The sequence below is a fragment of the Megalobrama amblycephala genome, linkage group LG6 (assembly GCF_018812025.1).
Source record: "Megalobrama amblycephala isolate DHTTF-2021 linkage group LG6, ASM1881202v1, whole genome shotgun sequence".
Lineage (NCBI taxonomy): Eukaryota > Metazoa > Chordata > Actinopteri > Cypriniformes > Xenocyprididae > Megalobrama > Megalobrama amblycephala.
In genome coordinates, this window is record NC_063049.1 from 41,121,184 (window position 1) to 41,136,589 (window position 15,406).

Sequence of the window (15,406 nt, forward strand, 5' to 3'; positions counted from 1 at the left end):
GGCTCTAAAGTCTTATGAACCTCAATAAAACTATGCTGTTGAAAGTGGAGGGACTCGTGGAAATGTAAAAAAAAGATGGTAAGAGTCTTTTTATGCACTGAATCCTATTAAAGCATAATACATTTTATGTGTCAGAGTAGAGATGTAGGCTAAAAAGGACTTACCTTAATTTTCTTGCTGGGGGCTGCCTCTTCAATGGTCTTTTCAAAATGCTGTGCCAGTTCTTTAGCTGAGAGCCTTGGATAGTACTCTTCCTCCTCTGGAAGCAAAAGGCAAAAATTCAAATTAAACATCTTGTGAGTCTCTGTGAAATGCACTACAAAACAAATAATGAGCTGCTGTGTGATATAGAACATTTTATCTATAAATTATCGCTATTGAACTTACCTGATTCATTGTGATTATTTTCATAACTGGAAATCACTTCTCGGTTATGAGTGATTTGATCATGTGCAGTCTGTAATAAAGCAAAATAAATAGAATTTAATTTAGAGCAAAAATCAAGTAGAGTGCAACCAACAGGACCTACATTATAATTGACATGGATTTACATATGCATTTGGCAAATGTTTTCATAAGCGACCCACAGTGTGTTTATCAGTATGTGCATTCCTTGGGAATCAAACATGTGACCATTGTGTTGATAGCACCATGCTTTACCAGTTGAGCTTACTATGGAGACATATTATGCCCCTTTTCACAAGATGTAATATAAGTCTCTGGTGTCTCCAGAATGTGTCTGTGAAGTTTCAGCTCAAAATACCCCACAGATCATTTATTATAGCTTGTCAAATTGCCCCTATTTGGGTGTGAGCAAAAACATGCCATTTTTGTGTGTGTCCCTTTAAATGCAAATGAGCTGCTGCTCCCCGCCCTCTTAACAGAAGTGCTTTGGTTGCTCAACAACAACAAAGCTGAAGAATCTCACGCAGCCAAAATGAGGATTGTCAGTAACGGTGTTCAGCCTTACATTGTTCAAACCGGAGTCGACACTGATGGAGAGACTCAGGAAGAAGTTACAACTTTTAGAATGAAACTGGACATTTCTGAATGGTTAGCGGATAAATTTATGTAACTGCTGTGCTCGTCTGTGCAGCCAACGACAGAACAGTTAGCATGCTTTGCTCAAACTTTTGCCATGGCGTTAGAACTGGAACACTGTTTTCATTGGGTGGAAAGATTAAGGGGCGTTAATATTATAATAAGATCCCCTATCTATGTCACTACTCACTAGGGGAGCGAAATCTGAGCGGCTCGTTTTTTCACATGCTTGCAGAGAAAGGCTTGCCAAAACAAAGTTACTGGTGTCACAGAACCCTTGTTTCCCTGGACTTCAATTCCCATGATCCTCCTGTTCTCCACACCTGCACTCACTTCCCTCGTCAGCTCCTCATCATCACAGATCACCTGCACCTGGACTCTATTGTTAGCACTCCTATATAATGCACTCACTCCCTGCACTCCTGGTCCGTTCTCTGTTGTGTTAAGGTTATGTTTGGTGTTTCCTTGCCTTTGTTTGATTAAAGCTCTATGTTATTGTGGAAATCCGTATCTGCCTCATCTCTACACCACCATACCGTAACAGAAGAACGGACCAATACAGTTTGGATTTTCCACAAAAAAAAAAAAAAAAAAAAAAAATGGAGACTTCCACCAGCTCCCTGGCTCCTGCTCCTCCAAGGCCTCTCTCCCATCTGGCAACTGGCGATCGGCTCATCGGGCTTCTTCAGGTGGGTCGTTCGCTGGAAAGGTATGTGGAGGAGTTCGTTGAGCTAGCTTTCTTGTCTGACTGGCCTGAAGCATGTTTAATCTCCCTGTTTCTGGATGGACTGGACGACAACACTATCCGTTTTGATGAACATGATTATCGTTTCTCCTTAAGCGAAACAATCAATTTTATTTTGTGGTTAAATGGCTCCAAATTCTTCGTGGATGAGGTTCAGGATAAGTGTATGTCTCCAGTCCATCCAGAAACACGGCTGGCCGGGCCAGTCAGTCAACCTCCGTCTTCCTCCGCATACCCCTCCAGCGAACTCCCTACCTGCCCCACACGGAACCCACACTCCTCCACTGGGTCCCGAAAGCGGAGGAGGAGGAAACAGCCCGCTCCAGTGTCTCCAGAGCCCGCTCCAGTGTCTCCAGAGCCCGCTCCAGTGTCTCCAGAGCCCGCTCCAGTATCTCCAGAGCCCGCTCCAGTGTCTCCAGAGCCCGCTCCAGTATCTCCAGAGCCCGCTCCAGTATCTCCAGAGCCCGATCCCGTCCCTACGGGAATCTTAATTATGTATGAGGGTATGGATTACAAACCTCTGCCAGTCTCACACAAGCCGCCCAGTGATGCGGCCTGGCTTATAGACTTTTGGACAGAGCCAAGTTCTCCAGTCTCCGCCGAGCCAAGTTCTCCAGTCTCCGCCGAGCCAAGTTCTCCAGTCTCCGCCGAGCCAAGTTCTCCAGTCTCCGCCGAGCCAAGTTCTCCAGTCTCCGCCGAGCCAAGTTCTCCAGTCTCCGCCGAGCCAAGTTCTCCAGTCTCCGCCGAGCCAAGTTCTCCAGTCTCCGCCGAGCCAAGTTCTCCAGTCTCCGCCGAGCCAAGTTCTCCAGTCTCCGCCGAGCCAAGTTCTCCAGTCTCCGCCGAGCCAAGTTCTCCAGTCTCCGCCGAGCCAAGTTCTCCAGTCTCCGCCGAGCCAAGTTCTCCAGTCTCCGCAGAGCCAAGCCTCTCCAGTCTCCGCAGAGCCAAGCCGCTCCAGTCTCCGCCGAGCAAGCCGCTCCAGTCTCCGCCGAGCCAAGTTCTCCAGTCTCCGCCGAGCCAAGTTCTCCAGTCTCCGCCGAGCCAAGTTCTCCAGTCTCCGCCGAGCCAAGTTCTCCAGTCTCCGCCGAGCCAAGTTCTCCAGTCTCCGCCGAGCCAAGTTCTCCAGTCTCCGCCGAGCCAAGTTCTCCAGTCTCCGCCGAGCCAAGTTCTCCAGTCTCCGCCGAGCCAAGTTCTCCAGTCTCCGCAGAGCCAAGTTCTCCAGTCTCCGCAGAGCCAAGTTCTCCAGTCTCCGCAGAGCCAAGTTCTCCAGTCTCCGCAGAGCCAAGTTCTCCAGTCTCCGCAGAGCCAAGTTCTCCAGTCTCCGCAGAGCCAAGTTCTCCAGTCTCCGCAGAGCCAAGTTCTCCAGTCTCCGCAGAGCCAAGTTCTCCAGTCTCCGCAGAGCCAAGTTCTCCAGTCTCCGCAGAGCCAAGTTCTCCAGTCTCCGCAGAGCCAAGTTCTCCAGTCTCCGCAGAGCCAAGTTCTCCAGTCTCCGCAGAGCCAAGTTCTCCAGTCTCCGCAGAGCCAAGTTCTCCAGTCTCCGCAGAGCCAAGTTCTCCAGTCTCCGCAGAGCCAAGTTCTCCAGTCTCCGCAGAGCCAAGTTCTCCAGTCTCCGCAGAGCCAAGTTCTCCAGTCTCCGCAGAGCCAAGTTCTCCAGTCTCCGCAGAGCCAAGTTCTCCAGTCTCCGCAGAGCCAAGTTCTCCAGTCTCCGCAGAGCCAAGTTCTCCAGTCTCCGCAGAGCCAAGTTCTCCAGTCTCCGCAGAGCCAAGTTCTCCAGTCTCCGCAGAGCCAAGTTCTCCAGTCTCCGCAGAGCCAAGTTCTCCAGTCTCCGCAGAGCCAAGTTCTCCAGTCTCCGCCTCCGAGCAAGCAGCGCCAGTCTCCGCCGCCGAGCAAGCAGCGCCAGTCTCCGCCGCCGAGCCCTCAGCTCCAGCCGCCGCCGAGCCCTCTGCTCCATTATGAACTTTGCAAAGACTATTCTCCCTCCCTGCCTCCCTCTCCGCCTCCTCCCACTAATGTACTCACTGCACCTCCACCTCAAGCCCCTTCGCCCAGATCTCCACCTCAGACCTCTGGGCGATTACCTTCACCCTGGCTCCAACCTCCCTCGTCTCCACCGTTGTCCATCAGTCCTCCAGCCTCACAAGTCTCCATCCTGCCCCCGTTCACACCTTGGTCCCTCGTCAGCCTGCCCTCCCCTCTGGACTGCACTCCTCCGTCTCCGCTCCGTCCCTCCGTCCCTCGTTTCCAGTTGGCTTCCTCACTCCCCCTGGTGTTCACTCTGTTGTCTGTCGTCTGTGTTCAACTGCGGCCTTCTGGAGCCCCGGTTGCGCTTCGGTCGGCGGAGCCGCTGGTTCCGCCATCTCCCGCCGGTCCTTCAGCGCCGCCTGGGCTCGGCGACAATTCGGCTTCGGCTCCTGACCCGCCATGGCTGCCCGCTGCACCTGACCCGCCATGGCTGCCCCCTGCACCTGACCCGCCATGTATGCCCGCTGCATGTCTGCCCGCTGCACCTGACCCGCCATGGCTGCCCGCTGCACCTGACCCGCCATGGCTGCCTTCAGCCCTGACCCGCCATGGCTGCCTTCAGCTCCTGACCCGCCATGGCTGCCTTCAGCTCCTGACCCGCCATGGCTGCCTTCAGCCCCTGACCGCCATGGCTGCCCGCTGCACCTGACCCGCCATGGCTGCCTTCAGCCCCTGACCCGCCATGGCTTTTGAACCTGCCCTGGAGACCTCCACTCCAGTTTGCTCCTCCCCCTGCACCAGCTTGAGGTCTCCAGGGCACCCGCCCCCCTCCCGGTTGTTTCATCTACGGCGCGAGGACGCGCCTACCGGAGGGGGGGTAATGTCACAGAACCCTTGTTTCCCTGGACTTCAATTCCCATGATCCTCCTGTTCTCCACACCTGCACTCACTTCCCTCGTCAGCTCCTCATCATCACAGATCACCTGCACCTGGACTCTATTGTTAGCACTCCTATATAATGCACTCACTCCCTGCACTCCTGGTCCGTTCTCTGTTGTGTTAAGGTTATGTTTGGTGTTTCCTTGCCTTTGTTTGATTAAAGCTCTATGTTATTGTGGAAATCCGTATCTGCCTCATCTCTACACCACCATACCGTAACAACTGGCTTGTCCTTTTTTATGTTTTCTAGATTGGTAGATGCACTGGGGACCTGATTATAGCACTTAAACAAAAAATTCAGATTTTCACGATATGTCCCATTTAAATATATATATATATATATATATATATATATATATATATATATATATATATGTAAAAATCAAAACTATCAGCATGGTTTAAATGGTTTTAAACAGTTTAAACAATTAAGGCCCTTTCACATGACTCGCATTAACAAACTAAGTTCGAAAATTAAGTTAAAAAACTAAAACAGTAAATAATCAATATTTTTAATATTTTAACAATATAACATTTTCATATTTTAATATATTTGTTTTTAATATATTTTATATTTTTATTATTCCTGTAGCTCAACCAGTTGAGCATGGTGCTAACAATGTTAACATCGTGGGTTAAATTCACAGGGCACGCATTTACTGATAAAAGCGTCTGCCAAATTCATAAATGTACATTTTAAAATACAGTAAATGATTTGGCATTTTCAATGTGACTTCGACATCACAAGAACTTCTGTGGCAAGATCACTTTTAGTTTTATCAAGGTCTGTGTTTCAGGGTTTGGTGTTTTCTTTTTATTCTACTCAGCAGACACTGATCTGCTCACCTGATCTGACGATCAATATCCCATGAATTATTCTACTGGACTACACTTGTAATCTCACACCTCTTTTCTATGTATTTTCAAGAGGACACTTCAAAACTTTATTTAATTCAATTTGTCCTCATTTATATTACTTTTAGCATCTTTACTGTGAGGTTATTTCAAAGTTCGTTTCCCAGGGAGTGCATAAAAAGTGCATCAAATCTGAATGAAAATTTGGCTATGGATAAAAGTGCCCACCAAATAAATGCAAACGTTAGTGTTTTCACGTGGAGGTTACAGTGCTAAACCTCCAGCTTCAAATTTACATTTTTCACATTACTGAAAATTGATCGTAGTTACAGTTCACACTAGATAGTAAACAAAAACTAAGGCACTTCAGCACTGCTTACAGAGATTCATAGCTGTAAATTAAGAGCTGTGTGATTCTCCTGTTGGGAAGAGATGCTACTGTATAGTGTCCGATGTTTTTGTAGACTTGTGAAATGGAGAGTTATTAGTAGCAGGGCTGTCGGAAATGTCCGTACCCTTTCATCCTGGAGGAAGACCTGCTGCGAGACTTGTCGACCCCCGCTGCTGCTCGCCACACTCATCGCTGATGAATTTGACACCTCCTGCGTGACAGGAGACAAGGGTTGTTAGAGGATGAGACATAGAAAAGAACACAAAAAGACAAGACAGCACTCGCACAAGCTCCTTACTGTCAGTATATCTTATCTGCACAGCCTTTTCTCAGTCACAAACAACATATATTTGTAAAGTAACGTTACTGTATTTCTTCGTGGTGAACGGAAATATACACAAAAAGCAGCAAGACTCAAACACTCAAACTTGAATTAAGTATTATTATAGATGGATTATTTTCTGTTTTCCTCATTTCTATTATTATGGAAGGGAATTTTACTTAGTGCATTTTTTTTTTTTTTCTCTCTTTTCCCTCACTTCTATCTTTAGATAAGTCAGCCAGAGTGCACCCGGTTATTCTGACACCCTGACTGCACATCTCCTGATTGCACCAGCCATACTCTCAACTCTCTTGGACTAACAGGTGACAGGTATAGGTAGATGTGACATGTGGACAGACTGACAGTAGGTTTAATGACAGAGGCACAAAACTGCAGCTCACTGTAACTTGAAGACAGAATATAATTTTATATCTCGGATTGAACCAAAAATTAAATAACACTTAAAATGTACACTATCCGTCAAAAGTTTGGAATAATTAAGATTGTTTTAATGTTTTTGAAAGAAGCCTCTTAACCAATAACTTCTCAAGTATCATTGCAATTTAAAATAACTTCTCAAAGAAATGCTCATGAATTGATCAAAAGTGACAGCAAAGACAGTTTTTTCTTTCTCTCAAATAAATGCTGTTTTTTTTAACTTTCTGTTCATCAAAAAAACTGAAAAAAAAAGCTTTGCCATCACAGGAATAAATATATTTTAAAATATCTTAAAACAGAAAACAGTTATTTTAAATTTGAATTATATTTCACAATTTTACTGTTTTATTGATAAAAAAGCAGTCTTTGTGAGAAGAAGAGACTACTTTCAAAAACAAATTTTAAAAGGGACATACTGTGCCTCTCTTCACAAGATGTAATACAAACCCGATTCCAAAAAAGTTGGGACACTACAAATTGTGAATAAAAAAGGAATGCAATAATTTACAAATCTCATAAACTTAGAAATTATTCACATCAGAATATAGATAACATATCAAATGTTGAAAGTGAGACATTTTGAAATGTCATGCCAAATATTGGCTCATTTTGGATTTCATGAGAGCTACACATTCCAGAAAAGTTGGGACAGGTAGCAATAAGAGGCCGGAAAAGTTAGAGAGGACCAATTTGCAACTTATTAGGTCAATTGGCAACATGACTGGGTATAAAAAGAGCCTCTCAGAGTGGCAGTGTCTCTCAGAAGTCAAGATGGGCAGAGGATCACCAATTCCCCCAATGCTGCGGTGAAAAATAGTGGAGCAATATCAGAAAGGAGTTTCTCAGAGAAAAATTGCAAAGAGTTTGAAGTTGTCATCATCTACAGTGCATAATATCATCCAAAGTTTCAGAGAATCTGGAACAATCTCTGTGCGTAAGGGTCAAGGCCGGAAAAACATACTGGATGCCCGTGATCTTCAGGCCCTTAGACGGCACTGCATCACATACTGGAACGCTGCTGTAATGGAAATCACAACATGGGCTCAGGAATACTTCCAGAAAACATTGTCGGTGAACACAATCCACCGTGCCATTCGCCGTTGCCGGCTAAAACTCTATAGGTCAAAAAAGAATCCATATCTAAATATGATCCAGAAGCGCAGGCGTTTTCTCTGGGCCAAGGCTCATTTAAAATGGACTGTGGCAAAGTGGAAAACTGTTCTGTGGTCAGACGAATCAAAATTTGAAGTTCTTTTTGGAAAACTGGGACGCCATGTCATCCGGACTAAAGAGGACAAGGACAACCCAAGTTGTAATCAGCGCTCAGTTCAGAAGTCTGCATCTCTGATGGTATGGGGTTGCATGAGTGCCTTGTCCCAACTTTTTTGAGATGTGTTTATGCCATGAAATTTAAGATCAACTTATTTTTCCCTTAAAATGATACATTTTCTCAGTTTAATCATTTGATATGTCATCTCTGTTGTATTCTGAATAAAATATTGAAATTTGAAACTTCCACATCATTGCATTCTGTTTTTATTCACAATTTGTACAGTGTCCCAACTTTTTTGGAATCGAGTTTGTATAAGTCTCAGGTTACCCCAGAATGTGTCTGTGAAGTTTCGGCTCAAAATACCCCACATATCATTTATTATATCATGTTGTAAATGCCCATTCTTGAGTGGAAGCAAAAACATTCTGTTTTCATGCATGTGTCTTTAAATGCAAATGAGCAGCTGCTCCCCGCCCCCCTATCCAGAAGAGGGCGGAGCCTATAACTCATGTGTCGGATACTCTGCCAAAAACTAAAACATCTATTTGGTTTTGGTTATCATCTCTATTGCAGCCGGCCAAGCTAACGTGACATTGCAGTTCTTCATCATCACAAAAGTTTATTATCTGCAAGCGTTTTAAAGCCATATCTGTCTAAACTTCTGATATATGGTTTTCTGAGTGCACACACGCGAAGCACACAAACAAAGAGCTGAATGTCTGACGGCACTTCCTGTGAGTATTAAACTAAGTTCTCTTTCACGTGTTATTGCACTTAAACTGTCAAATACACAAAGTTCACATAAACACAGTCGGTTATGTCTGTGAACGTAAACAGCAGGGAAAGAAATCGCAAGTGTATATTAGATCTGTGTATTAAAATGAAAGCAGCATAATATACAGTTCCTACTGCTATATATGTTGTTAATATCAATCAAACTAAACCGAAAATCACTCACTGCTCTTGATTGAATAACTTTACTAACTTTAGTTTTAATAGGAATACATTTCTTGAATGCTGCTGTTAAATGATCTGGCGAGGAGATAAACATGGCGGACTGTGTACAGCTCACTCAGGGCGGGGTCTATGCTAATAGGACAGAGTCCATCAGCAGTTGTGGGTGGGGAAAAGAATCCGATGAGACTCTTACATATTGTGCTTTTAACATAGTACTTAACATAGAAATGTTTTAAATTACATACTCTATCTAAGCCATCTACATATTCTGTAATGCACACATTTGTCAGTATTATTTGAGTGAAATAATGTTATAATGAAGTCAAAGATTCATTATGCATATTTACATGAAATCTGCATTCCTTAAGCACAAATTGAATTTTAGAATTAATCTGTACATTTTAGTTTTCCATTTCAGGATTAAGATTCGCCAGCGTCAATTACCATTAAACGGCAGGTTTAATGGCTTTAGCCCTTGGATGAGCAGATTCTGTAATGTTATAATCCGTTCCAACACACACTCCCACACACAAACACATGCAGCTGTACATAAGCAAGCGTGATTTCATCAGCAGCTACTCAATCAATACCAATCCATAAAAACAGCCCGAAAAGGCATAAGAAAACACACGCACATCATTAAAAGAGATATGGCTGACATACATTGATGTAGATTGCATCATTAAAACCAAAGGTGACTGAGCATCAGACCCAAACACTCTTCAAAGCAACAGGGCAACAGTGACCGCCTACTGCTTAGCGCCTTTCTTCTGATTAAGTATTTTCTCCAGAGGGACTTCAAAAAACACTTTAATAAAGAGTTCCAAGTCATTAACCAAACCAACCGGCTCTGAGATGAATCACAACACTACAAACTTTGATTCAAAGCAAAAAAAAAAAAAAAAAAAAAAAAAAAAAAAAAAAAAAAACATTTAAAATCTGGATAAAAGAGAAAGTTCATCGGATACTCAAAAATATTTAAATGGTATTTGACAAACGGATAGAGAACAGCAATTTGAAATGCGATTTTAGTGTGGCATTTAAATGTATTATTTGTAATATTTAACTACACTATAAATATGATTTAAATAAATATATCTATTTATTTGTCAAATTTTGAATATTTTATTTAATTAATACATTGGTTATTGAGTTTTTTCATTTATTTTTAAGAGGCACTTCTTCAAACCTGATTCCAAAAAAGTTGGGACACTGTACAAATTGTGAATAAAAAACAGAATGCAATGATGTGGAAGTTTCAAATTTCAATATTTTATTCAGAATACAACATAGATGACATATAAAATGTTTAAACTGAGAAAATGTATCATTTTAAGGGAAAAATAAGTTGATTTAAATTTCATGGCATCAACACATCTCAAAAAAGTTGGGACAAGGCCATGTTTACCACTGTGTGGCATCCCCTCTTCTTTTTATAACAGTCTGCAAACATCTGGGGACTGAGGAGACAAGTTGCTCAAGTTTAGGAATAGGAATGTTGTCCCATTCTTGTCTAATACAGGCTTCTAGTTGCTCAACTGTCTTAGGTCTTCTTTGTCGCATCTTCCTCTTTATGATGCGCCAAATGTTTTCTATTGGTGAAACATCTGGACTGCAGGCTGGCCATTTCAGTACCCGGATCCTTCTTCTACGCAGCCATGATGTTGTAATTGATGCAGTATGTGGTCTGGCATTGTCATGTTGGAAAATGCAAGGTCTTCCTTGAAAGAGACGACGTCTGGATGGGAGCATATGTTGTTCTAGAACTTGGATATACCTTTCAGCATTGATGGTGCCTTTCCAGATGTGTAAGCTGCCCATGCCACACGCACTCATGCAACCCCATACCATCAGAGATGCAGGCTTCTGAACTGAGCGCTGATAACAACTTGGGTTGTCCTTGTCCTCTTTAGTCCGGATGACATGGCGTCCCAGTTTTCCAAAAAGAACTTCAAATTTTGATTCGCCTGACCACAGAACAGTTCTTCACTTTGCCACAGGCCATTTTAAATGAGCCTTGGCCCAGAGAAAACGCCTGCGCTTCTGGATCATGTTTAGATATGGCTTCTTTTTTGACCTATAGAGTTTTAGCCAGCAATGGCGAATGGCACGGTGGATTGTGTTCACCGACAATGTTTTCTGGAAGTATTCCTGAGCCCATGTTGTGATTTCCATTACAGTAGCATTCCTGTATGTGATGCAATGCCGTCTAAGGGCCCGAAGATCACGGGCATCCAATATGGTTTTCCAGCCTTGACCCTTACGCACAGAGATTGTTCCAGATTCTCTGAATCTTTGGATGATATTACGCACTGTAGATGACGATAACTTCAAACTCTTTGCAATTTTTCTCTAAGAAACTCCTTTCTGATATTGCTCCATTATTTTTCGCTGCAGCATTGGGGGAATTGGTGATCCTCTGCCCATCTTGACTTCTGAGAGACACTGCCACTCTGAGAGGCTCTTTTTATACCCAATCATGTTGCCAATTGACCTAATAAGTTGCAAATTGGTCCTCCAGCTGTTCCTTATCTGTACATTTAACTTTTCCGGCCTCTTATTGCTACCTGTCCAACTTTTTTGGAATGTGTAGCTCTCATGAAATCCAAAATGAGCCAATATTTGGCATGACATTTCAAAATGTCTCACTTTCAACATTTGATATGTTATCTATATTCTATTGTGAATAAAATATAAGTTTATGAGATTTGTAAATTATTGCATTGCTTTTTTATTCACAATTTGTACAGTGTCCCAACTTTTTTGGAATCGGGTTTGTAGTTCTCCATATATTTCAGCTTTAATTTAGCAGACAAAATCAGTTTGGGATGGTATATTGACAGACCACAAAAAAAGGCCTTAAAAAGACGCTTTAAACATGTTTTGTATTAGATAATCCAAGTAGAAAATAACCTACATGAAAACTTTTTAAAATGCACAATGGTCTAAATTCGACATAGATAAACATAGACCTCATTATCCAAGAAAGGATAAAAAAACAACCTCAAAAACACATCCTGCATACCAAACACACACATAATGTAATGCAAGTTATAGTTTTAATATACACACACATCCTCCTCCCAAACATGCACACGCAAACAAGTTTAATAAATTAGTGTCACCACGAGCAACAGAAAGCACAGATAATGAGATGACCTGCTGCAGCAGAATCCTTTGATCCTTCTCTCAAATAACTGCGGCATGATAAAGTCAGCTTATGCTCTCATCTGTCTACATTTATGTCATGCATCTCTTTGTGAGCTGTGGATTAATGCCAAACTTTATCAACTTTATGTGGTAAATCCTTCTAATGTTCAGTAAACTACACATTTTAAATTATACGTAAAGATGTTTGCATCTTGCTTTCAAAAGGCTACAAAAACATCTAAAGTAGTGGTTCTCAAAGTTTTATAATATATGTACAATACATTTGTACTAAATATACTAAATGTATCCTAACAGCTTTGAGGTTATCCTTAAGTTGAAAAGTACTTTATAAGCAATTTACAATCCCACAATGCACCACAATAATGAGTGTGCAACCGATGTACGCTCAACGGATAGAGAATACCCATAATGCACTGCGAGAGCCGCGCGCCAAATTAATTCCCGCATCTGACCAGAAGATGCTGTCTGCAGCTGAATCATTCATCCATCCATCCATTTTCCAAGGCGCTGGTCCAATGTGGGTACAGCGTAATATCATACAGGTATAAATTCCTTTTTAACTGATAATTAAATTAAGGTAGTTTCTCTGACAGAGTTCAAGATAAATCTTTCAATTACTAATGGAGCTGCCAGTTTTAAGTGATTATTAAACAGCAAGCACAAACTAGGCAAAAGCAGCAGCCCTTCCGGCTCACTCAGTGTCCGAATTCACTTCATTAGTGGAATAATGTAGGGAATAGTGAATGAGGGAATAGGGGATGATTTTGAACACAGCCATTGTCTTTTCCTCCAATAGCACTTGCCTCTGAATAGCAGGTAGGAAATTGGTGATGTAACCTAAATGCTACTGGTTATTGAAAAGGGATTTGTATAAATCCCTAACTTCCTGTTTTAAAAGGAAATGCATCAAAACAAGAACGAAAACTGTGCTCATCAAGCCTTTTTTCTCTCTAGTCTTTTCAATTCTCAGACTGAGACCTGAAGACCTGAAACCAGTGTTTCAGAGTCAAAAACAGATGACATGTTTTCAATGTAACCCTCATGAAATCTAGCAGATGCGTTATGTTGAAGTCAAACCTTATTTGTCAGTCAAATTTTGCATTGTTTTTTGTAGAATTCCTTTGTTGAAGAAAGGTAGATAATGCTCTGTGAATACTCAAGACTTGTGAATAAATGCACACACACACACACACACACACACATATATATATATATATATATATATATATATATATATATATATATATATATACACATAGCCTAATACGCCTGCGATGTAGATATACATAGCCTAATATGTGTTTGTGTTTTATTGTCAAGGCAAAAATGATACTTTTTAAGTGACGTGACGTGACATGACGGCTAAGTATGGTAACCCATACTCGGAATTTGTCCTCTGCATTTAACACATCCAGTTAGTGCACACACAGGAGTTGTGAGTAGTGAACACACACAACCTGAGCAATGGGCAGCCATTTTGCTGTGGCACCCAGGGAGCGATTGGGGGTTAGGTGCCTTGCTTAGGTGTGCACCTCAGTTGTGGGTATTGAGGGTGGAAGAGATCACTGTTCATTCACTCCCCCACCTACATTTTCCTGCCGGTATTGAGGATCGAACCCACAACCTTCGGGTTACCAGTCACGACTGTTCCACATTTTTATTTAGACCTTCAAAGTACATATTTCAAAAGTCATTGTAGCTTAAAACTTCCCTCTTATAAAATGCTCTTACACTACCGTTCAGATTCCTCCTGTCCTTCCAAGTCAAATTACAAATCAATATCCTGTGGTTTGCGGTTAAATTGAACTCAAGTGAATTAAAAGGAAGGCAATTACTAAAGAGATGCCATGACCAATAAAACATGTAAACAAACATTTGTCTTAAGTATAGAGTTTAATGTCTGACATCAATAACTAACATTAATTGCTGAAGGTAAATAATGCTTTTTGTGAATAAATAAGTAGTGAATAAAAGCACAATCAATAATAAGCCTAATGTGCATAGAAAGAATGTGCTTATGTAGGGAAAAATTATACTCTTTACTTGTTAGAATTTTATTTATATCATTTCATATTTCACAGGTCATCGGTTGATTAAATCTTTCCTCTTACAAAACATTCTTACTATAAAGTTTCCCAATGCAATTCATATTTTCACCTTATTTGTCAAATACCTCAATTTTTTCACTTTTATTTTGTTGAATTTCTTTCTTGAATTCCTCTTTCTGTTCAAATTACAAATCAACATCCTGTGATTTGTGGCCAAATGAACTTAATTGAATAGATGCCAATTGCAAAATTTGGAAATTTACTGATTAGCATCCCACACTGAAGAAAAATGAAAGCAGGCAATGCATACGTTTAATGTTTATAATGTGACAAAACTCATTTAAAGGCACAATATATAAGATTTATGGATTAAAATATCCAAAAACCACTAGAAGAATGTTACATATTTTGTTGATTTGTGCAATTATATTATCCCCAAATTTTTCCAATAATGTTTAAATCCAGAGAAATCTGCAATTTTAACCAGTGTAACGGCCCGTGTCATTGTGTCGCCTGTCAATGACGTCATATCCGTGGTATCCTCCATTTCTAATCCTTCCATAGAAACACCACAGACGCTTTAACATATTTTGTGTTTTATTAGACATGTGAGCAACTGTTTGGATACCTTCATTGACAGAAAACTATTATGTAACATTATAACATAACTTTCAACACACTAAAATGTATTTTTAGTATGATTGTTTTGACGAAGTAAAACAGCGCTGCGTTACCCCACAATTTTAGTTCGTGAAATAAAGTGACCTGTATGACTAGTAATTCAGGCACTTGCAGCTATGTCATTAAAATGAATTAAAATAATCTGAATTGAAGTCGTTTCTGCCTGGGTTCTAATCAGATTGCTTTCCATTGGCTGGCTGTGGAGGTGAAGGCAACAACTCCCATGATTCCACGCTCATTCATGGCCACGCCTTTGTTATTGTTTTGAAAATGTGAACTCTAGTGGCGAAACTTACATACTGTATCTTTAAAATTGTAGCAATAAGACATTGAAAAATAAAAACACCAATTTAAATATCTATAGGTCATAATATTTTACATTTGCAGATTCATGTCACATGACACAGTTTAAGTTTAAGAGGTACTGCTTTAGAGCTCTTCACTGCTGGTGTGTCGGCAGATGAGATGAGAGTACATCTTCCACTTTCTCCTGTCATTCTGTATTCAGTCTGATTTTTTTCCCCTCTATCAGTGAGCCGAAGCCACCCCGTCCCTGCAGGGGAGCAGAGCACGCTCAGACTCACTG

The 15,406-nt window shown here is 41.5% G+C and overlaps 1 protein-coding gene across 2 annotated transcripts in view; it reads right to left on the minus strand.

The window, feature by feature from the left end:
- The window catches only part of xirp2b (xin actin binding repeat containing 2b), a 52,039-nt gene that overhangs the window by 15,292 nt on the left and 21,341 nt on the right, over positions 1–15,406 (minus strand). For both annotated transcript variants that reach the window (XM_048194647.1, XM_048194648.1), the window contains exons 4-6: positions 6,055–6,141; positions 388–457; positions 165–259 (exon numbers count right to left, since the gene is read on the minus strand). In XM_048194647.1, the coding sequence (XP_048050604.1) occupies positions 165–259; positions 388–457; positions 6,055–6,141 (252 nt within the window). The remainder of the gene's footprint in view (positions 1–164; positions 260–387; positions 458–6,054; positions 6,142–15,406) is intronic.